We start from the raw sequence: 23,147 nt of genomic DNA, 5'->3' as shown, positions 1-23,147 counted from the left end.
ATCCAGTAAAATGAAAGGGACCTGCTGACTTGGAAAGTGGGGAGGGGCGGGCTTAAAACCTGGGAAGGAGGGGCCACTAACCTCCAACAGCTGAGACAGCTGAAATTAAGTTAACAAGCACACTGAACCCCAGAAAGCTCTTTTTGGGAACCCCTGAGCCCCCACAAAATATGTATATATGTACTGTATAAGTGCCAAAAAGGAGAGCTATTGAGCTATTACTGTGTATTTTTGTCATATTGGATGTAGCATTGGGCTTCTCTGTCGCTTGTTGTATGCATTTGCCACGCTCAATAGATCTCCTTTTTGACACTTATATACATAAATATTTTGTGGGGGCTCAGGAGTTCCCAAAAAGAGCTTGCTGGGGTTCTGTGTGTCCGACAAAAGACTAGAAAGTTCTCACAGTCACCAAAGTACTGTGGGAGAAGTATTTCGTGGACTACGGTCTGCCAAACCAGATGCGCGCAGACCAGGGAAGTGACTTCGAGAGCAAGCTCATCAAGGAGCTGCTCAAGATGTTAAATATTCAGAAGTCTAGGACTACTCCGTACCACCCGGAGGGAGACGCTCTCCCCGAAAGATTCAACCGGACGTTGTTAGACATGCAAGGCACCTTTATACATTCTATCTATTAAAACTGAATATATGCAATCAGGTTTTTTGCATATAAAGATAATTCTCCAATAAAAATCCTCACTCCAAGTGAAGGAGATACCTGTAAGCTGTTAGACATGAAGACACTAAACAGCACATAAACCGATTTTATTGAGAGAAAAACGTGAATGTATCGCTCATCATTTTTTAAATGTACAGTACATTACCATAACAATATTATACTACTTTCTCTATTTTTGTTCTTCTTTTGCGGAATCTGTTGTCACTACAATCTATTCTTTTTAGTTCATTGACTCAGTCATGAGCATCTAGATGTTTCATCCTGAAGTTTCCAGTGATGTCTGCTAGGTCACGTTTTGCTCTTGTTGCCTTTGTGTGGGGAACAGTTCTGTCGATTTCAAGTTTCACATCATGAATATGGTGGATAGATTTTTTAACAATATATGATTTCAAGAAATTGGATGAAGAATAAATTATCCCTTTAACTGCAAACCAGGCACAGTTAGGCTATGGTGGGTAGAAAAGTAACACAAGACCTCTACATAAATAGAAAACCCACAAATGTATCTGCATGTCTTCCCCTCTCCCCCCCTCCCCCATTGCCACGCACAGTTGAAGCAAAGGATTTTGGGTGACATGGAAATTAGGTCACTTGGCCTAAGATATCACATGAGTAGTTTGCTTATTTACATGTGTAGCCCTGTCCCCTGGGACTACTGATTTCCTGGCCCTATAACACTGCAAGTCCCATTAAAAAAGTGGGCAGTGTTAGGAGTAGACTGCTGGGTCTGTTATATTGTTCAGTGTGTATGTTCAATAAAGTTCAGGATTAGCCTGCTATTGTAAGGGGGGTCTATGACATTATGTAGGCTGGCTTAATAGCCACTCCCCAGGGAAGGAGCAGGGTTTCTCCTCTATAGTGTAGAGTGAGGGTGGAGGAGTCTGGATTGTACTTCAGCGTGTATAGACTCAGCAGAGAGCCTCTCCGCAGAGGGAGAAGGTTGATGCCTGCCCCAGTCGGGGGTAAGGTACCTACAAGAGGGATTAATAAGGCCTTTAGTCTGGGTACTGCATCAGAGACTGACCTGTATATAACATCATGCATGTACCAATAAACCCAGTTATACCCAATCTGGTGTTATGATTGAATGATTGAACTATCCACTAAGAAGAAGTGCCCTTGAGGTTCATCCTAGAAGTCTCAGGATCCCCTGGGGCTGGAGGCACTGTTACTGATCAAGGAAACTACCATGAGCCTGTCCTGAGGTCTTCCCCACACCACCACCACGGAGATCTCCTGCCTCCTGTTTACCAGCCAGGTATGCACCACCAGCCACAGAATACATCAGTAGCAGCAGCATCTCCAATAGGGTGGGGGAAAAGGGGCTACACATGCTACCCAGAATCCTTGTCTGTAGCTCAACCACTGTATGACATGTGACAATAGTGTGAAAGAATCAGATTTGGGTGCTATGCAGATACACTAAGTGGTTTTCTTACATTACTGCCACTGTTCTGGCAATCGTTTTTCTGCCTAAATGACCTCCGACTATCAACATTGGCTTCAGAAAATAGCCTCTTCCTACCTTCATTAATTACGGGCTACTTATGAGCGCTGTACCCCAAAAACAAAGACTTATTGATAAAGAATATCATCCTGAGGTTTAGGACGTTCTATTTCCCAAGACAATGTAAAATGGACATTTACACCTTATAAAACTCAGTATATTTATGTTAAGGTTTACAATGCACTGCATACCCTCCCAAGCACTAGGGAAAATTGGAATGATATATTTAATGAGTTGGAATTTTAACTGCATACTAAAATCATTACAAATAAATGAACTTACCATTTTCTTTTCTTGCAACAGACATACATGTGGACAGCAATGAGAGTCACCGCTTCAATAATGGGCAGGACCCAGCGTAACATTGCCCACAATACGGAGATTGTATGCCTAAATACAATAAAAAATACCTGTATGAAGGTAGCTTCTGCGTACAGTATAATCAATGTGAACAGCTTAAGTAGAATGGTGTGGTCTTATTTATTGGTCACTTGTGACATGAAGGGGCCTACTGTATGTTTTAATTTATTTTGTGCAACAAATTGTTATTGCTAAAAAGAACTACAAACCTTCATAAAATGTGTGTTGTGTGTATGAAGGCTTCATACATGTGATGCAGAGGCCCAAACCCACAAAGCTCCGTTACTGTCTTACAAGGGAGGTGTTCTGTCTAACAACGCTTATCCACAGAGCTCTGTTCTAGAGTGAGGGACCTATTTTACTAGAGTCCCAAGTGCTATATTTATCCCCTTAAACATATAGAGCGACAGCTGTGCTCAAAAAGGAGCAGACTTGTGATACCTGGGATATATGTTAATAGGAGTAATTTAAATATCCTTTACATATCACATATCCCAGGTATCTCAGGTGTGTTCCTTTTTGTGCACGTGTCTCTCTCGCCTCAGCTTTGTGTTAACCTCAGAATATAAAGTTCCGTTGCTGATTTTGATAACATGACGTTATGAGCCCTGACTTAACTGAGCTTTGTGGTCTGGTCCCTACAGTAGTTTGTTGTTTGAAATGAATATTGATGCATTGAATCACATTGAATACCTGATTGAAACAATTAAAATTAAAACAGAATTTCAATTTGTTTATGTATACCTACGATTAGCAAATCTAAATTATTAGTGTACTATTATTTATGAAGCCATAGTGTGTGTGTGTGTGTGTGTGTGTGTGTGTGTGTGTGTGTGTGTGTGTGTGTGTGTGTGTGTGTGTGTATATATATATTGAATGTCAGAGTATATATACTTAGGCATGTTTCCATGCAAAGGTTCAACTGTTATAGGGTTGCTAAGCAACAATAAACAACCAGAATGCCTCCTCAAGGAGAGGAGCCAGGAGAGGAGCTAGGAGGTGAGGAGAGATGGCAAGAGAGACACCTAGGAGGGAAGGAGAGACAGCGAGGGGAGAGATGACAGAAACATCAAGGAGAGGAGAAGACAGAAAGACAGCAAGGAGAGGAGACAGATGGATAAGTAGGCGAGGATAGAGTGCAGTGTGCATAGAGAGAAGCAGACACAGTAAGAGAGGGAGTGCAAAGAGGAGCAGGGCATGGAGGAGGAGACTAAGGCGGGGAAGAGGGGACAAGAGACAGCAAGCATTACAGGGAGGGGTCAAAACAAAAAGTCATGTTTAATTAATGACCTTTAAGATCTGCTAGATCGGCGTACAGTATGTTACACCGGGTATAGCTAGTATAATTAAATATTTGTGCTGCATTAAATACATTTTTGGTTGAGTTGGAGCTTTTACGTTGGTATATAATTGACTGAAGCTATACAATCTTTAATATCATCAGGGGTTGTATGGTACATGAACACATTACTCATACGCTGGGAGAGCTCTAGATGCCACAGATCTTTATCTTTCCTTTAGCAGCAATCCAAAATTGGAGATGTGGGATAGAGCAACATGGCTGCCAAGTTGTCGCTTAGAAATAATTGGGTTCTTAAGTGGCATTGGCTGTTCAGAAGTAGTTTATTGACCATGATATCTTATTTTAAAGAAGGACAAAAGTATATGTTTATATATATATATATATATATATATATATATACAGTGTTCGACAAACCTATACATTTGCTCGCCCCGGGCGAGTGGATTTAACCCCCGGGCGAGTAAATATTGGCCCAAGCAGCACACGTTTGGTACTAGGTGGCGAGTAGATTTTTTGGTGATTTGTCAACCACTGTATATATATATATACACACACCACACTGACATTCAATGTACTTTTCTTTAGCAAAATAGGTAAATAAATAAATGTGTTCTTTATTATACTTTTATCTGTTTGTGTACTATCATATTTATGCTTGCTCGGAACACAAAGTAATAGGTGAGAACTGTACCTGCTGTTGACAGGAAACGATGTCGATAAATTGTTGCACTCTGTTTGATGGGCAAATGTTGTTGGATCATGCATGGCAGTAGTAGCTACTGTCGTTTGTATACAACTATAGCTCTTATGATCTGCAGTAAAGGGATATAAAATTGTACATGTTGTACATGTTGTACAATGTCTTCCCAGCAGTAACGCACAAGTTAAAAAAACAGGCGAATATCGGATTTTGGTGAAGACATAAAAGTCCATGGAGGCAAATCTTTCTTCATCAGGATATTTAATGTCAGGATGTACTGTAGTGTCAAGAAGTGTTCTAAGAGCAGTACAAATGAGGTATATATGAATTAAACTCCGTAGGGCTATGTATTAAGTGTCACTATAAGGAATTTTGGGGTAAAGCCAATGAACAAAAGAATAGCAAGTTAGTGGGCCAATGTAATGGAAAGGAAAAGGAGAGAGCTCAGTACTGCCGTCATGACACTCCTATGTATTAAAAAGTAGTGGTAGACTGCACCCTCTAGTACAGTCACACATCTATATCTAAGATCTCATGTAACAATGTGAAATAAATGAGTATATATTTTACAGGGTCACATATTACCTGGTAGTAGCAGGAGGTACACACAGCCTTTCTCAGTGGGGTTCAATAAAACAGCCTTGACAGTTCCACTGGATTTCTTATGTCTCCGATTTGAGACCTCACAGTAATACTCCTGGTCCTGGGTCTGTGTAAGAGCCTCACATTGAATCTGAAGGATGTTGGAATGTGCAACAGCAGTACCGTCCTCTCTGTACCAGGAGTACTGCAGCTGAAATCCTGTGGCAGAACTACACATGATAGTCACAGGGAGTCCTGAGCAGGAATCCAGTGGGTTATTTGTGGCGGAGATCAGTGGCACTGATATAGGGTCTGAAACACAATAACATCTAGTTAAATAGCCTTTAACAATCATTAAAAGACTAGTCAGGTGAATGGCTCTTAACCAGTGGTAGGGTCCTAAAAAAACACAGCAACTGGAAAAAAAACTTTTAGTAAATTCTCACCCACATGCACCCCTCCTCTCCAGCTTCTCACCACATGCACCCCTCCTCTCCAGCTTCTCACCACATGCACCCCTCCTCTCCAGCTTCTCACCACATGCACCCCTCCTCTCCAGCTTCTCACCACATGCTCCCCTCCTCTCCAGCTTCTCACCACATGCACCCCTCCTCTCCAGCTTCTCACCACATGCACCCCTCCTCTCCAGCTTCTCACCACATGCACCCCTCCTCTCCAGCTTCTCACCACATGCACCCCTCCTCTCCAGCTTCTCACCACATGCTCCCCTCCTCTCCAGCTTCTCACCACATGCACCCCTCCTCTCCAGCTTCTCACCACATGCACCCCTCCTCTCCAGCTTCTCACCACATGCACCCCTCCTCTCCAGCTTCTCACCACATGCTCCCCTCCTCTCCAGCTTCTCACCACATGCACCCCTCCTCTCCAGCTTCTCACCACATGCACCCCTCCTCTCCAGCTTCTCACCACATGCACCCCTCCTCTCCAGCTTCTCACCACATGCACCCCTCCTCTCCAGCTTCTCACCACATGCACCCCTCCTCTCCAGCTTCTCACCATATGCTCCCCTCCTCTCCAGCTTCTCACCACATGCACCCCTCCTCTCCAGCTTCTCACCACATGCACCCCTCCTCTCCAGCTTCTCACCACATGCACCCCTCCTCTCCAGCTTCTCACCACATGCACCCCTCCTCTCCAGCTTCTCACCACATGCTCCACTCTTATCAAACGACAAATTATGAATCACACGTATAAAATCTTCAGACGCACATTTTTTGAAGGTTTGAATTACTTTTTAGCACTGACATTTTTGGTGCAACATAAGTTTAGAAAATGATATTGGTACATGGGCCTCATCTTCACAAACTAACTTCAATGTTTTTTTTAAATAGGTGTCATATTTGGGTATCAATCAAAATCAATCAAATTTGGACATCAATTGCCCAGGCGTGACTCCTAAACGCGTCACTGCCATTAGTAAGTACACTTTGGTCATAGTAGGGGTTGTCCGTTAGTAAATATTTTGCACTAAATGCAATAGAGAATAATTGAATAAACAAAAGCTTCAGTGTGCATCCAATATGCAAATGATTTAGTTCATTAATATATCACCCCAAAACTGGAACAATCTACTGGAGACTCTCAAATCCACCACCAGTCTGTCAGGAAATAGCCGTGACATATATTTTCCTAGTTATTCCTCTCCCCTTCTGTTCCTTATCTGTCCACTGGGAGTGCTGTGGTTTTCTGTCTGCTCTAGAGTTCCTCTGTCTGTCTCCTCTTGGTGCTCCTGTCCTCTGTCCTTATAGATTCCTGTTTTCTGTTCCTCCCTTGCCTTTGTTTTGGGTAAAGGCGCCTTATGCCCGTGCTTCTGTTCCTGTAACGTGTGGAGTCCTGTACTTATTAAAAGCCCTTGCTAGTAATCTGGCTTGTTCCTGTTTGTTTCCTGCTCCCTGCTCCCTTGTCTAAGTTCCTGCTCCCCTGCCCAGCTCATTCCTTCCTGTTCCCGACCCCTGTCTGGACCCTTGCTTGCTGCCTGCCTGTGACCCTGATGCTCCTTGCTAGCTGCCTGCCACCTAACCCTGCCTGTGACTCCGACGATCCTGCTTGCCGCCTGCCACCAACCTCAGCCCGTGAGCCCAACTATCCACGCTCCCTGCTGTTCCGCCCACTGAGGTCCTACCCGCTCAAGGTGTCTCCCCAGTGACAGTCTAAGTTCTTTCAAAACTAAAGCTCTCAAATTTTAATCTGGTCTGTAACTGCTACATACACCTATAATATATATTATCTTTAACGGTGCATGCAGTGTCTTGTATATAATGTACAGTATACCCTGTTGACTTATGTAACTATGTATTTGTAACCATGTATTATTTGTCATAACTCTATGCCCAGGACATACTTGAAAACAAGAGGTAACTTTCAATGTATTACTTCCTGGTAAAACATTTTATAAATAAAAAATATGTTTTTCCTATATTTATTTCTTCTCATAAGTATGGGCCATTTAGTTCAATCCTTTGACCAAAGTATTTCTAGCCTGCAACAACGTCAAGGTAAACCCTTTCAGCAGGGTCAGAATTGACAAAAAAACATTTACAGTATTCATAAATAATATTGTGGGTCTGGGTTTTTCAGCATTCTAACATTGTGTATAACTAATTGTAAAGCCAGAATATTTACCTTCTGTTACATTGAGCAGTAGTGGAGACCTCATATCTGCATTGTTTTTTTTTATTGCACACCAGTATTTCCCAGAATCCTCAAGAACAATGTATCTCATTGTGACATAAAATATCCCACGCTGGTAATCTTTAACATTCAGCCTTTCACTGCATTCCCTCGTTTCAGTATTGCATAGCTCCTTACAGTAGAGCCAGGATTCCCCGAAGCACCAATATTTATTGTAAAAGATAAATCTACTACTGTCATAGAAACACTTTATGGTGATTTCTTCTCCCTCTTTGGCTGATATCATATCTTTATCGGTCCAGAGACTTCGTGTCTGAGAAGCTGAGAAAGAAAATATATATGTATACAATATGTATTGCTTAAATTGGACACTTAAATTCTTAAATAAAAGTAGAATTCAGAAGTTTGGTAAAAGGATTTGACAAATTCTATAAACAAATCAAATGAATGTCCTGTATTGACATACAGGACTTATATAATTATACAACAATTATGCTATAAAAACGAAAAGAAGAGATTTTCAGAAAAAAAAGTTTAATTTTGTTGAATTTTCATGTGTGTAAAAGTAGTGATATTCTGGGTCTGTAAATAAAACAGTAGTGCAACTTTGGATTTTTAAATAAGAAAAGTAGTGATACGGTAAAAAAAAATTAGTGGTACTCTGGGTTCGTAAATATACAACTAATGGTTCTCCGTATCTGCAAACAAAAAAATAGCTGTACTTTGTACCCCCGAGCCCGTAGTAATATCACACGTCAACCACTGGTAATGATTACAAACACAAGCCTAAGAAAATCCTAACACTTACCTGTTGAAATAAATCCCAGAAGGAGCATAAGTAATATCATTGTAAGATGGAAATTGTTTTGTCGAAATCAAGGTGAAGAACGGGCTCTGTGTGCAGATATGAAGGGTAGAAATACCCCGCGGTGTAAGTGAGCAGGAAATGTAGACTGGCTTGTGTGGTTTTCTAGAATTTCTGAGAGGAGGAGGTCCTTATATAAAGTTTCCCTATGCAAAACTGGTGTACAAACACAGCACCAGATGTATCAATCTAGAAATCCCATTGGTTTTAATATAAATGTGTGGTGCAGTTTTTTTTCCGGGAAACTTTGATAAATATTTAGATTTTGATAAATAGTCAGTGTTAGGATGTCTGCAACAGCACTCTATCAGTAGCACTGTTATCAATGGCAGCAGTCCCAGTGGTACCAAGCCAGAAATGCTAAACCTGTAAAACACTGTGGGGCGTGTGTATCAAGGCAAAGGGGAGCAATTCTGGGGCATAATAACTGCACCGTATTTATCAAAGAAAAAAATATTCCATTGCTAGGATTTTTTTCCTTTGATATGGTGCAGTTGTATTGACCCAGAATTTGTTCACCTTTTCCTTGATACATACACCCATGTGGCTTTTGAAATCAGTTTAGGAAGATTTATACATTATTGATGCTCTAGGGCAGTGTTTCTCAACCGGAGTTCCATGTACCCTGGGCTGCCGTGAGAGGATCAAAAGGATGCCGCGGGATTTCCCCAATCTCCCAGGGCAGGGAGAAAGAAGGACAGCTGCCTATTCTGATTGGTAGCATTACCCAGTAGCAGCAAATCAAGAGGAGATGTCAGGTACCTGGGGGATGGGGCCAAGCAGGAGAGGAAGCAGCATGAGCAGGAGAGCTGTCCGCTGAGGGAGGTGAGAATGGGTTTTCCCTGTGACTCTCTGTTTGTGTGTTTTTAGTGGTCTGTCCTCTGTGTGTGCAGCTGTCTGTCGTGTGTGTAATGGTCTGTTCTGTGTGTGGGTAGTGGTTTCTCCCGTGTCTATGCATGTGGCTGTCCATGTGTGTGTAGCGGTCTGTCGCATTTGTGTGTACCGGTCTGTCCCATGTGTGTACTAAGTGCTGTTTGCAGATGCAGAATGTGTATTGAATTACTTGTCTTCTTTTAAAACTGTAGGCAGAATTTTGTATTCTCCTCCTTCAGTGAGAGGAGGAATCCCCATTCACCGCCCAGGTGAAGCAAGATCCTGACCCCTCCTCTAGCTCCAACCAAAGGAAGAGGTCCCCGCTCACTCAAAGACTTCCACCGTCAACCAAGAAGAGGGTCAATACGACGCAAGAACATTCTTAATGCTGCACCAGTCTTAGCTCTAAGGAGCCTAAGTAAGCACTGAATACCTGATTATACCAGACGACCTATGACCCCAAAAACCACTCTTACAAAGACTAAAGTGGGAAAGGAATAAAAGCAGCGCTAAAAACGTCAAAGAGGAAGACTCTGGGACCGATGTGGAAAAAGAAGATGGCCAAAACCCTTACCATTCGTGTACCCAGAAAAGCTCTACCTGTACCAGGTACCTGTACCCCAATCACCAATGCACCCAACTCATCTCACCTCTAAACCAGCGCTTCCAACCCAGATCCTGCTCACCTCACGTAGTTCCCTGCTCAGCTCACAACAGACCCAGCTCAGCCTAACTCCGATCCTGCTCTCCCAACTCCAGACCCAGTTCAGCCCAACTCGGACCTAGCGCAACCCCCTACAAAGTACTGAGCTTCAGCCTATCTGTAACTGGTAACTTGCAGCGTGGAAATGTTAAATAACTTTGTAATGTATGTGACGGTACGGGTAAATGTGACTGCTTTTAATAAAGGTCAGTGTGCCATAACCCCTACCTGTCAGTAATACATTTGTATTATGTTAAATGTATTCAGTAGCCTAGTTCCAGCACTTCAGGGATCAGAGGTTAATTTTGTTTTCAGTTTGAATGTTCCCAAGTACCTTAATGGTGTTTGTTGTTGCACTTACACCCCCCCTCCACCAATCAGGGGCTGGGGTCATATTGCAAACACCTAGCCAGAAGAGATAAGATCAGCCCTTTGTTAGCTGTGAGGTAACAGTGTTTTAGTTGTGGAAGAGATTCTTAAGAAGATGCAGCTTGGTAAGGAGCTGTGTGCAACTGAGAGACGCTGCAGAACATCTTGAAGGGAAGGGAGCACAGGGTGAATCTCTTTTGGGTGATCCCTGTACCTAGACTTATAGGGTACCCCAGTTTCCCAGTTGTACGTGTGTATGTTGATTTACTGTACATAGTTGTGGATATTTCTTTTTCCAATAAATACATTTGATAAACTCTGTGTTTCTGTCTGGCGAATTAATCCCTGGTGTTAGTCCTGGTCTCTGTAACGTACGTGCTTGCCACAAACTGGTACCGGACCGCGGAGCTGAGGTGGGGATGTATAAGCACCGACCTTAAGCCACGGAGTCAGGTCCAGAGTGCGGATTCCGCACATAGCCAGGTCAGGATTGGAGAAGGTAGGGTTATCGTTATCCAGGCAGGGGTCAAGGCAGGTGGCACAGGAGCGGTGGTCGAGGAAATAAGCCGAGGTCATCAACAGGAAATCTTGGGTGAAGGTATTTCAGGGATAGGAACAGGAACTGGAAATCCAGTGCTACAGCACAGCACGGCACCCCCTAGCTGGGTACAGCCGAGAGTGGTGGAGACCACTGGGAACAGGAACTGCAGAATCCAGTGCTACAGCACAGCACGGCACCCCCTAGCCGGGTACAGCCGAGAGTGGTGGAGACCACTGGGAACAGGAACTGCAGAATCCAGTGCTACAGCACAGCACGGCACCCCCTAGCCGGGTACAGCCGAGAGTGGTGGAGACCACTGGGAACAGGAACTGCAGAATCCAGTGCTACAGCACAGAACGGCACCCCCTAGCCGGGTACAGCCGAGAGTGGTGGAGACCACTGGGAACAGGAACTGCAGAATCCAGTGCTACAGCACAGAACGGCACCCCCTAGCCGGGTACAGCCGAGAGTGGTGGAGACCACTGGGAACAGGAACTGCAGAATCCAGTGCTACAGCACAGAACGGCACCCCCTAGCCGGGTACAGCCAAGAGTGGTGGAGACCACTGGGAACAGGAACTGCCAACAGGAAGGCCACAGGAACCAGGGGTGTAGACACGCCACAGGAAACACTGGGGACACCAGCGTAGCCGCTTCAGCGCAGCGGCGAAGTCTGCCAGGAACAAGGAAAGCAGCGCCGGGGCTGCTAAGCAAGAAGGCCTTGTGAAGCAGGGGACTGGAAGCAGGATACCAGGCACAAGGAGGCCTAGCAGGCCAAACAGGGAGTCTGTGACAAGCAAAGTCACTTGCAACTTGGATTGCAAAGTCTATGTCCAGCAACTTCCTGAGGGCGGGGCAGGAACTAAATAGCACAGGAGGCCAATCAGGCCAGAGCTGCACAGGAGGCCAATCAGGCCAGAGCTGCAGAGGAGGCAGCAGGAGGCAGGTGATTGCAGAAGCAGGGAATAGTTTGTCTGGAACCTGCAAAGCTCTGGATGGATGGGCTTCAGCCAAAGCCAGGAGTGGATTCCTGACAGTCTCCCATGACAATATACAATAGACATCTGAAGGAAACCTCTGAGAGACAGAGGGGGGGGGGAATACATGGGGAGGAGGGGAAGAGCGAGGAGGGGGGGAAGGGGAAGAGCGAGGAGGGGGGAAGGGGAAGAGCGAGGAGGGGGGGAAGGGGAAGGAGCTCACAAGACCACCGACAAGGGGGGATGGGGGAGACGCTAGTCCTGATCCCAGGGAAATCTGTCGGCAGCCCTGCTAATGTTCACTGCTTCTGGCTAATGTTCACTGCTTATGACTGACTAATGTTCACTACACCACTTGGGGGAGCTCAAATAAAGTATAAATGGGATGTTTAAAGAGTATCCAAATGTATATCTGGGAAGACGGTAGAGAGAGGGACCCTGTTCTTCCTACTGTAGAGAAAACAAACTAATTGCAGGACAATGCACTGCAGGTCTGTACACCCGTGGATAGTAATATATAATTTCCCACACATTAAGGGGCCTGGATACTAGGAAAACAGCTTTTTTTTTTTTAGCAAAATTGGCGTACTGAAATCTCGTAAATCATACTCGTGTGCGTCTGTGAATTAACCTGACATTTCTCAGACATGGACAGCGCTGAGCACACAGATACATAAAGTAGATAACGTTTCTGTGTGCTAAAAAAGGAAAAGGTGCACCAAGTAGAGCCTGGTATAAACATTAAAAAGCCAGTTTATATTGTTAGCACAAAATAAAGTTGCTATATTTCAACCAAATATGTATTTGACACATCACAGATGTTTCAGCATAAAAGTCAAGGGTGGCCTAGTACAGTCCTCAATTGTCACCTACCGGTCAGATTTTCAGGATATCACTGCTTCAGCACAGGTGGCTCAATCAGTGACTCAGTTGGAGACTGAGCCACTGATTGAGCCACCTGTACTGAAGCAGGGATATCCTTAAAATCGGACCTGTTGGAAGCCCTTGAGGACAGGACTTGGCCACCTCTGATATAGTATGAAAACAATACATTTTGTTAACCTATATCTATTATAAACAATATTACACTAATAATTGATATTTACTAATGCAAGTTATAACTTTAAAAAACTATTCTGTTTCCATTTCAATTGTATCAATCAGGTATTCAACCTTCCGCAATGCGTCAAACTTCCTTTCAAACGACAACTATGTGTCATTTGTATCAACTCACATAACAACCTTCATATAAACAACGCACATTTTATGAAGCTTTGTACAGTACTACTTTTAGCAATACGATTTTGATGTACAAACAAAACTATGATCTTAGTGCAGGGCAAATATTTTGAAACCCCAAATCTTAACCCATTTTGCAGCTGTTGCTGATCCAGGCAGTGAATGGGTTAATGGTTCTCTCTGTTATTTATATTTGCGGGTCCCTAATGCCAATGCCTGCTGCTCTTCAACCACCATTCACCAACACACAGCAACACACAGTAACACACTGATGTAGAGACACTGATAGACACACAGACAAACCTGCTGATGCACACACATACTGTATTAACATACTGATATACACATACAGATAGACACAATACAGAGGCAGTCCAAGCGGCACTTTAAAAAATATATATCATTTGTTTTTTAACTTACACTGTATGCAGTCTTTGAATAACTCTATTGAAAACTATTTACCTAAAATGCAGATCGATTCATTCTCCTGTGATCGATCAGCAAAGATTCTGCTTCACAGGGTTCATTAAATGGCCGTCTTTCAGTTTCAATCGATCCTTCAGTCTGTGTAACTCAGCAGCTAGAATGTATTCCTATATTGCTAAGGTAACATGATCTATTCTTACAGTTTGCAGCTCAAACTGTTGGGAATATTGGCAACAAATTATCACAAAAAGGAAAATGTTGCAAACATCTTGCACTGCTGGGGAAGTGTGTTAAACCCTACTATATAAAGCAAAGGATGCTCAGTATATTAAAACAAATTATCTAATACTACAGAACTTCTTTATTTAAACAAACACATATAGGATATGACATGGATTACTCTTTAATTAACACACTGATGTACACAAACACGGATACACACACATACAGCAATGCAATATACACAGCACTATGCGTACAATTCAACAAGCACAAAGATTCACTGCTACAAAATAACTTACATCCTCATATTGATGCCCAAAACAGATAGAAAGAAACGTACCCGATGTCACAGGGATATGGGGAATAAACTGGATTCCCGCAGGGACATTATCAGGGATACGCGTAAAGGCAGGCTACACCCAAATGTGCAAAGATGCACACAGATGCACACAGATGCACACAGACCCACACATGCTTACATACTGTTATATAATGCTTTTTTTGCATCTATTCATCCCTTATAGGATTGTTATCATCCAATACTTAAAAAGTTAAATGATTGTAACATTATATAAAAGATATATAACTATAAATATTGGATGTTTTCACCCAATTCAAATTGACACGTCATTTTTCAACCTTTTCTGCTGTATTTTGTTACTATGTTAATTACGGTAGTGAAACAACACATGCCTATTTCCCCAATGAAATCTGTATCAACAGAGAACACATTGTATCTGAGGCAGAGGAAGAGGTAACTATAGATACTGTATTGTCACAGCAGAGGCACGCGCGTCTCTCAGCAGTTTGATACTGTGTGTGCTGGGAGACGTGTATTGTCAAACCTACAGCAAGAAGTTTGCAGTAAACGCAGCGAAGAACAGAACAGATTGTACTGCAAATTTGCAAAGATGGGGTTTGGTATGCACACCAAAACTCGCAGCTTCACACTTAAAAGTGGAAGGCGGTAGGACCCTGTTTGCTTCTGGCTTACAGTATTCTTGACCACAAGTAGCTGTCAGTAATGACTTCCGCTTAGACTTTTTTTGTTTTGTTTTTTGTGTGTGTGTGTCATGATGTTTGGAAACCACACGCTCCACTTCTGCCCGGTGGTCTTCTTAAACATGACATCTGCTTGACATGAGTGCATGACCATATTCAGAGCTGGCCTCTCGAGATGGAGCAGAGAGAGGTGCTTCTGCGTTATGTTGAAGGCTTCCAGAAAAAGAAAGCGACATCGGAAGAGTTTGCCAGTGACTTCCTGGTAAGTCCACATTGTGTTTCATCCACTGAGTAAAGATAATAGTTTTTCTCATGAAGCGCTGATCGTGTATGCAGAGCTGTGCAGACAATGTTTAAGCACAAGGAGTCCTTACCCTGAAGAGCTTACAATCTAACTGTGGTTACTGAGGCAAAGAGAGATAAAGGGACTTGCCCAAGGTCACAAGGAGCTGGCACCGGGGTCTGAACCAGGATCACCCACATCAAGGGCGCTTAGAAACATAGAATTTTTTAGGAACCACTTGGCCCATCTCCTATCTGCCGTAAAACCTTATTTGATGCCTTGCTTTGGTATTTAGAATAGATACTTCTTCAGCCCCGCTTAGTACTAATATTGGATCTGTAATAAAGTGAAAGCACTCGGACATTAACAGCTTCTCGTCCATGTTTGCTTCCCAGTTTCATATATTGGATTTCCAGTGAAAATCAAAGCCCATATTGTGTCCTTTTACAAACTAAGATCCACCTGTTAAACTTGTCTTAATGTTCTTCATTGCAGAGTATATTAGCTCTATATATTAGCACTATATGGAGCACTTAGAGATGCTACACAGCTTTAATAACTGCTTCATAGCACAATTACAATCCCCATTGGTTAAACAAAACAGAATGGTCTCTTCATCAAATTAGAAAACTGCAGCAGATCTAACAAAGAAAAGGAATCTTATTGTTGCGGTATGTTTTTTATTCCACTGCAATTTTTATTCCATTTAGTTTTTTCTCGCCCTATTTTTGTAGCCAAGTGAAGTTGTTTAATATACCCCATGCTGTTTTCATAAGGGTCAACATGGTTTTGGGGGAAAAAAGTGCTTGTACTGTGTGTGAAATCAGGAAATTTGGAACCTGCGAGATTTGGAGCAAAGATCTTCTTGGCCTCAATTTTCTGGAGGATTTATATAATATATCTTTGTTCTAAAACAGGAAGAAAGATCACTTCTAGTAAAAATCCCATTTCAAAATAAAATAAAAGGCAGTGGTATAAAAAAATAAGTGATTAAAGGCTAGTTATAGGTTCAGGTCCCGCCTGTCCCATTTTTTTGGCGGGGGAAGAAGAAGGTACTGTATATAAACCTCCATTATTTTCCCTATAGTATCCTCCTAACCTACAGTATGTGTCTGCAAAATCCTCCAGCGGGTTTCTATTTCAGAGAACTATGAATGTCAAAATATTTTTGGGGGACCCTCTTTAAAAATGGCAGCACATTTGAAAACTGCTAACAGCCCAGGACTCTCCAACTTTAAGATAGCTGCAGATTTAATTCTTCAGTTACGTTTAAACACCTCTCGTGCGTACCAAACGTAGTATGCATTTTATATTTTGCCATCATGCTTTTTAGTTGTTAGACTTTTCGGACTTAACCCCTTAGGTGCCAGAGCGTATGCAAGTGGTTTTCTGGTAAATCAACACTGTTCCGCTGACAGTGTGTGCAGGACTGTACAGAGAAATTTTGTAGCACAATAAGTACCTGTCCTGAAGAACTTACAATCTAAATGTGGTGCCTAAAGCAAAGAGAGATAAAGGGACTTGTCGAAGGTCACAAGGAGCTGGCACCGGAGTCTGAACCAGTATCACCCACATCAAGGGCGCTTAGAAACATAGAATTTTTTAGGAACCACTTGGCCCATCTCCTATCGGCCGTAAAACCTTATTTGATGCCTCGCTTTAGTATTTAGAATAGCTACTTCTTCAGCCCCGCTTAGTACTAATATTGGATCTGCAATAAAGTGAAAGCACTCAGACTTTAACAGCTTCTCATCCATGTTTGCTTCCCAGTTTCATATATTGGATTTCCAGTGAAAATCAAAGCCCATATTGTGACCATTTACAAACTAAGACAGGAGTGCTCAACTCCAGTCCTCAATCCCCTCCCACCCCCCCCACCCCCCCCCCCCCCCCACCCCAACAGCTAATGTTTTCAGGATATCCCTGCTTCAGCACAGGAGGCTCAACCAGTCCCTGCTTCAGCTCAGGTGGCTCAATCAGAGGCTCAGTCAAAAAAACTCAGATATTCTGAGAACCTGACCTGGGGGGGGGGCTTGAGGACTGGAATTGAACACCCCTGATCTAAGATACACCTGTTAAACTTGTCCTACCATGTTCTTCTTTGCGGAGTATGGCTATAACCAAGGATATTCCACCTGTTCATAACACAAAAGATCCCATTATAACGCAGAATATCCCATTATAACGCAGAATATCCCATTATAACGCAGAATATCCCATTATAACGCAGAATATCCCATTATAACACAGAATATCTCATTATAACGCAGAATATTGCAGATTTTCCATAAGATTCACTGGCAGTGATAACACTGAATATCTCACCATAATGTGCCAACGGGTGCAATAATTCTGGCTACATGTTTATTTATAAAATGTGTTACCAGGAAGTAATACAGTGAGAGATACCTCTCGTTTCCAAGTATGTCCTGGGTACTTTGATTCACACGCATTCCCAGCTGGTCTTTTTTTGTATACATGTGTACATTGGCTTGATGCAATTCCAGTACATGGAGCCCTTAGGGATGCTACACAGGTTTAATAGCATAGTTTCATTATTTTTTTAATAATGCTCAATTTTTGCACCCAGGGGACAAATAATGTATTACGTGCTGTTTTCATTAGGCTGAGTCCATGGTGACTCAGCCCGTGCGGAGGTGCGCGGAGGCTGAGGGAAAGCGGGTGCTTTCCCTGGCCTTAGTTCGCGCGCCGTCCGGGGGCGTGTCGGGGGGCGGGCCAGTGACGTCATGGAGCTGGTTCGCCCTCATTGGGCGAACCGCTCACGTGACCGGCCCTGCGCTCCCGTGAGCGCACAAACTAAAATTTAATAAGACATACGCCTCCGCACGCCTGCGGAAGCGTGCGCGAGCCCCTGCTAAAGCCGCTCTCATTGCGGCTGCAGGGGCTCACTGACAAGTGTTAGCGCACCTCAGCGCGGGTCAGCGCCTAAGCACTGACCCTGGACTCAGCTTAAGAGCTGTGGACAACGCTGCTTCCAAAAAAATGAGTTATACTATGATCGATGTCAGGAAATTTGAAGCCTGCTATATTTGGGGCAAATTTCGGGAAGCTTTACTCCGTATTTTCATTCTAAAACAGGAAGGGTAAACTTTTCAAATAAAAATTCACTTGAAAAAAAAACCCAGTGGTACGAAAAATAAGAGGGAGAATAAATCTCCATTATTTCTCCGCAAAATCCTCCAGCGTGTTTCTACTTCTGAGAAATATCGATGTCAAAATATTTTTGTGGACCCTCTTTAAAACTGGTGGCACATGTCAAAATGGTTTCCAACAGCAAAGTTCTGTTCCGCTTTAAAAATAGCCGCAGATCGAATTCCTCATTTAAGTTGAAACTCCTGACCACCGTGTAACAAGCGCAGTATACATTTTATAATTGCCAATAATTGGCATCATGCTCTTCATTGGTTAGACTTTTTGCACTTAACCCCTTCAGCGCCAGAGGGGCCAGCAAAGCAACGCGCGGAGGGGGTTTAGAGAAAAAGCTATTAGATGTCTTAAATTCTGAAACTTTCATTCAAGTAGCGCCTTGTACCCCCGTGTTAAAGAAATAGCCGGAGAGAAACTTTTTTTCTGACCGCGTCGTTTGCCGTGGTGAATATAGAGCGATTATTTGCGCGAGTGAACCGGTTATTAAGGTGTGACCCCCCCAAGTGATAGTTTGAAGTTTGCCGGACATACTGTATAAAAATGTGCACTGTGCTGCAGATTTCTGTAGCAGCGAAGGGGTTAAACCGGAGATCTCATCTTTCCCATGACATCAATATTATGTTTTGTGCAAACATTAATTCCCCCACTCAAATGTCAGGTGCCATTAATCAAGGCAAAAGCCTAAACAAGAGGAAAAGACTACGCTCTGAATGCGTGGGCAGACACCTACATCCCACCTGAGACAAAGTACTTCCTGTGCTGTTAATATACTAAGCGTGTGCGAAAGAGTGGGAACCAATTCAATCTTGAATAAGACTGCTGCTCTCCACCCTGACCTTTACACGTCTCCACCCTGACCTTTACACGTCTCCACCCTGACCTTTACACGTCTCAACTACCCTGACCACTGTACTACTACCCAGGCTCAGACAGGCCCGCACTGTACCCAGGGAGATCCCCTGCATTACCTGGGTCCGAAAGGTCCAGGCTGTCACAGTCTCATGAAGTGACCAGGAGACTCCTGAAATATCGACTAGACTGGGGAGACTGGCTGAATCTCCCATAGCAGTCTGTGAGTGAATGAGTGAGTGAAAGTCAGCCGACTGTATGTATCAGTGTATGTGTGTGTGTATCGGAGTCAGTCTGCTCTGTGTGTATCTGAGTCGGTCTGCTCTGTGTGTATCCGTGTATGTGTGTATCTGAATCAGTCAGCTCTGAGTATGAGTGTATGTATGTGTGTGTGTATCGGAGTCCGTCTGCTCTGTGTGTATCTGAATCAGTCAGCTCTGAGTATGAGTGTGTGTATCTGAGTCAGTCAGCTCAGTCTGCTCTGTGTTTATCAGTAAGTGTGCTCTGCTTCTATCAGTGTGAGTGCCATGGCAAAGTGACACCTCGTAGCGTCATGACGTCACGTAGCATCCCATTGCCATTGCCATCCCATTGCATCATATGACGCCGCGCAGCCATGTTCACTGCAAATGGAGGGGGAATTGCAGAAGAATGCCAGAAACGCTACCACCCGCTGCCGCTGCAGCAGCAGCACAACGCCGCAGCATGCCGCCACCCACCACCGCTGCAGCACGCCGCCGCCACCCACCACCGCTGCAGCACGCCGCCGCCACCCACCACCGCTGCAGCACGCTGCTAAACCCATAGCCCAGAGGAAAGTACCTGAAACCCAGAGTCTCCTTGTCAAACCTGGAGAGGTGGCAAACCTGGCGAGAGAGGAATGACTATTGGGGGCCCCGCTGTGTGGGACCTTCTTCAGTCCTAGTCTGCAAGCTGCACCTGGGTACTGGAGTACCCAGACAGGTACTCAACGTGCACTAACATTCACAGGGGGTAGCGCTACCTCACATTTGGGTGGGATTGCTGGGATAGACACCAGGGGTTATTGGTGCCACGGCACCCTCAGCACTTTGGGGGAACCACTCAGTGTTTGGGGTCACTGCACTATACTGTTGTTATGTACAGTAGTAGGGTGTGTTATATGTATTTCGTATTGTGTACAGTAAAGATCAGTTATATACAGTGTGTGGTGTTATTGTTTACTACTTTTGTATCGGTTCCTGTGAGGGGTTATCCCGCCAACGCTAGGATCCATCATAGGTGGAGGCGCTGCACCACAAGGAGATAGAGCTCACCCCAGGCTCCCAGAAGCGGAGGCTTAGGCCTCCTGTGAGCATACAGGTATAGCAGCATGCGTAGTCGCCCGCATATTTCCTTTAGGCCTAGGGAAAGGGGGCTACACTACCAAGGCTACTTCTATGGTCATGGTCCTATAATACAAACCTAAAATACCACAATCCAGTTCGGAATGGGCCCTAGATACCCCGATCTGACACTGCAGCACCTTTTCATATACTACTTAGATTGTAAGTTAAGGTTTACTCATACTATCATGTTCTTGTATGTTTCATGCACACACGTATTGTGTTATTATTCCCTATATTTCATGTCCCTCGTAAAGAACTGTTGAAGCAATTATATAATTTAAAAAAAATACATATGTAGCCCCTTTTCCCCCATCCTATGGAAGATAGCGACGCCACTGGTGTGTTCTGTGGTGCTGGTGCGTACCTGGCTCGTAAACAGGAGGCAGGAGATCTCCGCGATGGTGTGGGGAGGACATCAGGTGGTTCTTTCAGTGACAGCGCCTCCAGTCCAAGAGGATCCGGAGGCTTTCAGGATGAACTTCAGGGACACTTCGTCTTAGTTGACAGTCAATGATAACACCAGATGGTATATAGCTGGGTTTATTGTATTGTACAGCAGGGTACCGTCGCGCTCGTGCGCTCTATTGTCGCGCGAATTGCCTTACAGGTTTTTGTGTGCGCGACACTCCCTATGGACGCGGGCTTAAACTCTAAATTAACCGGCACAAGGAGATAAAGTGACGAGAAACAGACTCTGGGATTCAAACCCCTTTGGTCACCTCTGAAATTTTTATGATATATTTGCTTTAAAAAATATATATACAGTATATATAATAATTTTTGGGACTTATCGCCTGCGAAGCTCCAAAAATATGCAGCATATGTGTATTCTAATGATCATTTATTTATAATTCTCCCACATATTCTGCAACACAGAACATTTAGGGAGAGGTGTTAAAATGCTAATAATACCATTGAAATATTAACCTTTTTACTGGCAACCAAGGGGTTAACATACTGTGGTATAGTAAGGCAGGGAGGGGCTCCTTGGGAACGTATGGTACACACGCGATTTGCCTGACAGAGACACTGTGGTAGTATCTGTGGGAATTAATAACTTCCTCATGTTAGTACCTAATAATATAACACGCTAAGCCGCTCTCCTTCTGCGTAGTGCATTACAGGCGATGATTCAACTAAGGTTATTTTAACTTTTAAAAAACTTTTGTAAACAATTTACCAGTCTATTTGGCTTCTTTGAACTAAGCTAACTGTGCTATGAGCAAAGATTTGGCTGCGTCTTTTACTCTAGTACTGTAACTAAGTACAATCTGCGTGACCCTTGTACCCTTCACTCTCGCCCATTCCGTTTAATAACCCGACCAAATAAATACACACACTTTGGTTGGGTACAAATGGCCACAGAGTTTTATTAAGAATAGACACCAACTTCCTGGACCTGTTCAGCAAGTGGCCCCCAACCAATGAACCTGATTATGCTCACTGCCGCTACATGACCCAGTGAGCACTCAGGGTTCAACCCCTGGATCCCCTCTTAGGCTACGGCCACAGTGAGGGCGCGCGTGTTGGATCGCCTGGCGCCGCGCGTGCCCTCCCAAGCGATCTGTGGACTTCAGATTGCTCGCGACAGTGAGGCGTGCTGGGGGTGTGGCCATGGCGTAACATGGCTGGTTCGCCTTCTTTGGCTGAACCGGCGCACTGACGTGGCCGTCGCACCAAAAGACACATTTATTGTCTTGTGAAAATGTGGTCGCATCATTGCGCTTTGAGCATGCGTGCGCACACGTGGACTGTGGCTGGCCCCAAAGAGGGCCATTTCTTGTTTGCGTGCGTGGTCACGATCACTGGGGATGAGGCCTTAGACGTAAACCCTTTGGCCCACCACACCTGGCCCTATACAAAGAGCGCAGACTGATGGACCTCTCACATTCCAGCAAATTAACCACCTGGGCAAACCTGACCCGTCCACAGGCTCCAGCTGTGAGAAACGTAATAACACCACCAACACCTTTAACAATATCCCTTTTTTTTTTAAGCATAACATGTTATAATACAACCATAGCAATAAACAAAAATATAAAATTACCCGGTAAAGCTGGACCCAAAAGTGGGTGGGAGTCTTTTGGGGAGGTGGTCAGTGAATGAAAGAGATCACAAGGCGGCAGCCCTTTAAATAACCTAGCCCTCCATCATCCCCTGACCCACGCATCACTCCTCCGGCCAAGGGTCATGCTGCCCTTCACCTATTGGTTGGGGCTTTCTTTTTTGGGGGGCCTCTGCATGGAGAAGTGTTTGGTATACCCCTATCCCACGCTGTCCTGTGTACTAAGTGATGGAAGTTGACCTTTTTGCGCAAAATTGGCACATGGAAATCAAAAATCATATTGCGATTGTGGGCGCCTGTGAACTAACCTTTTTTACCTCAATGGGCATCTTAAAGCATCAAAGATAATTTTAGTCGCGTGCACATGTACTTAAAAGATATATTTTTTGGCTCATAGATGCCTCTTTTTTAACCTG

General features: G+C 44.0%; 2 protein-coding genes and 1 long non-coding RNA gene across 5 annotated transcripts in view; 2 read left to right on the top strand and 1 right to left on the bottom strand.

Annotated features, from left to right (window-relative positions):
* Positions 1 to 755: 755 nt before the first annotated feature.
* On the bottom strand, positions 756 to 8,771 carry LOC142503195 (uncharacterized). Its single transcript, XM_075615318.1, has 6 exons — positions 8,592 to 8,771; positions 7,775 to 8,104; positions 5,135 to 5,443; positions 4,541 to 4,661; positions 2,469 to 2,576; positions 756 to 1,006 (listed from the first exon to the last, which is right to left on the bottom strand). Coding segments are annotated over exons 1-6 (909 nt in total). The 5' UTR covers positions 8,632 to 8,771; the 3' UTR covers positions 756 to 1,005.
* Positions 4,254 to 10,871, top strand: LOC142503196 (uncharacterized). Of its 2 annotated transcripts, none has more exons than XR_012803956.1 (4): positions 4,254 to 4,866; positions 6,484 to 6,568; positions 9,242 to 9,473; positions 9,734 to 10,871. It is a non-coding gene; the product is annotated as an uncharacterized LOC142503196 (long non-coding RNA). The 2 variants fall into 2 exon arrangements; XR_012803957.1 differs by having other exon boundaries at positions 6,484 to 7,283.
* Positions 10,872 to 14,806: 3,935 nt separating this feature from the next.
* Positions 14,807 to 23,147, top strand: part of PTPN22 (protein tyrosine phosphatase non-receptor type 22) — a 95,936-nt gene continuing 87,595 nt past the window's right edge. For both annotated transcript variants that reach the window (XM_075615305.1, XM_075615304.1), the window contains exon 1: positions 14,807 to 15,261. In XM_075615305.1, coding sequence (XP_075471420.1) covers positions 15,175 to 15,261 — 87 coding nt within the window. In that variant the 5' untranslated portion in view covers positions 14,807 to 15,174. The remainder of the gene's footprint in view (positions 15,262 to 23,147) is intronic.

This window comes from Ascaphus truei, chromosome 9 (genome assembly GCF_040206685.1).
Source record: "Ascaphus truei isolate aAscTru1 chromosome 9, aAscTru1.hap1, whole genome shotgun sequence".
In the NCBI taxonomy this organism is placed as follows: Eukaryota; Metazoa; Chordata; class Amphibia; order Anura; family Ascaphidae; genus Ascaphus; species Ascaphus truei.
This window is presented reverse-complemented; position numbering and strand designations above follow the sequence as displayed.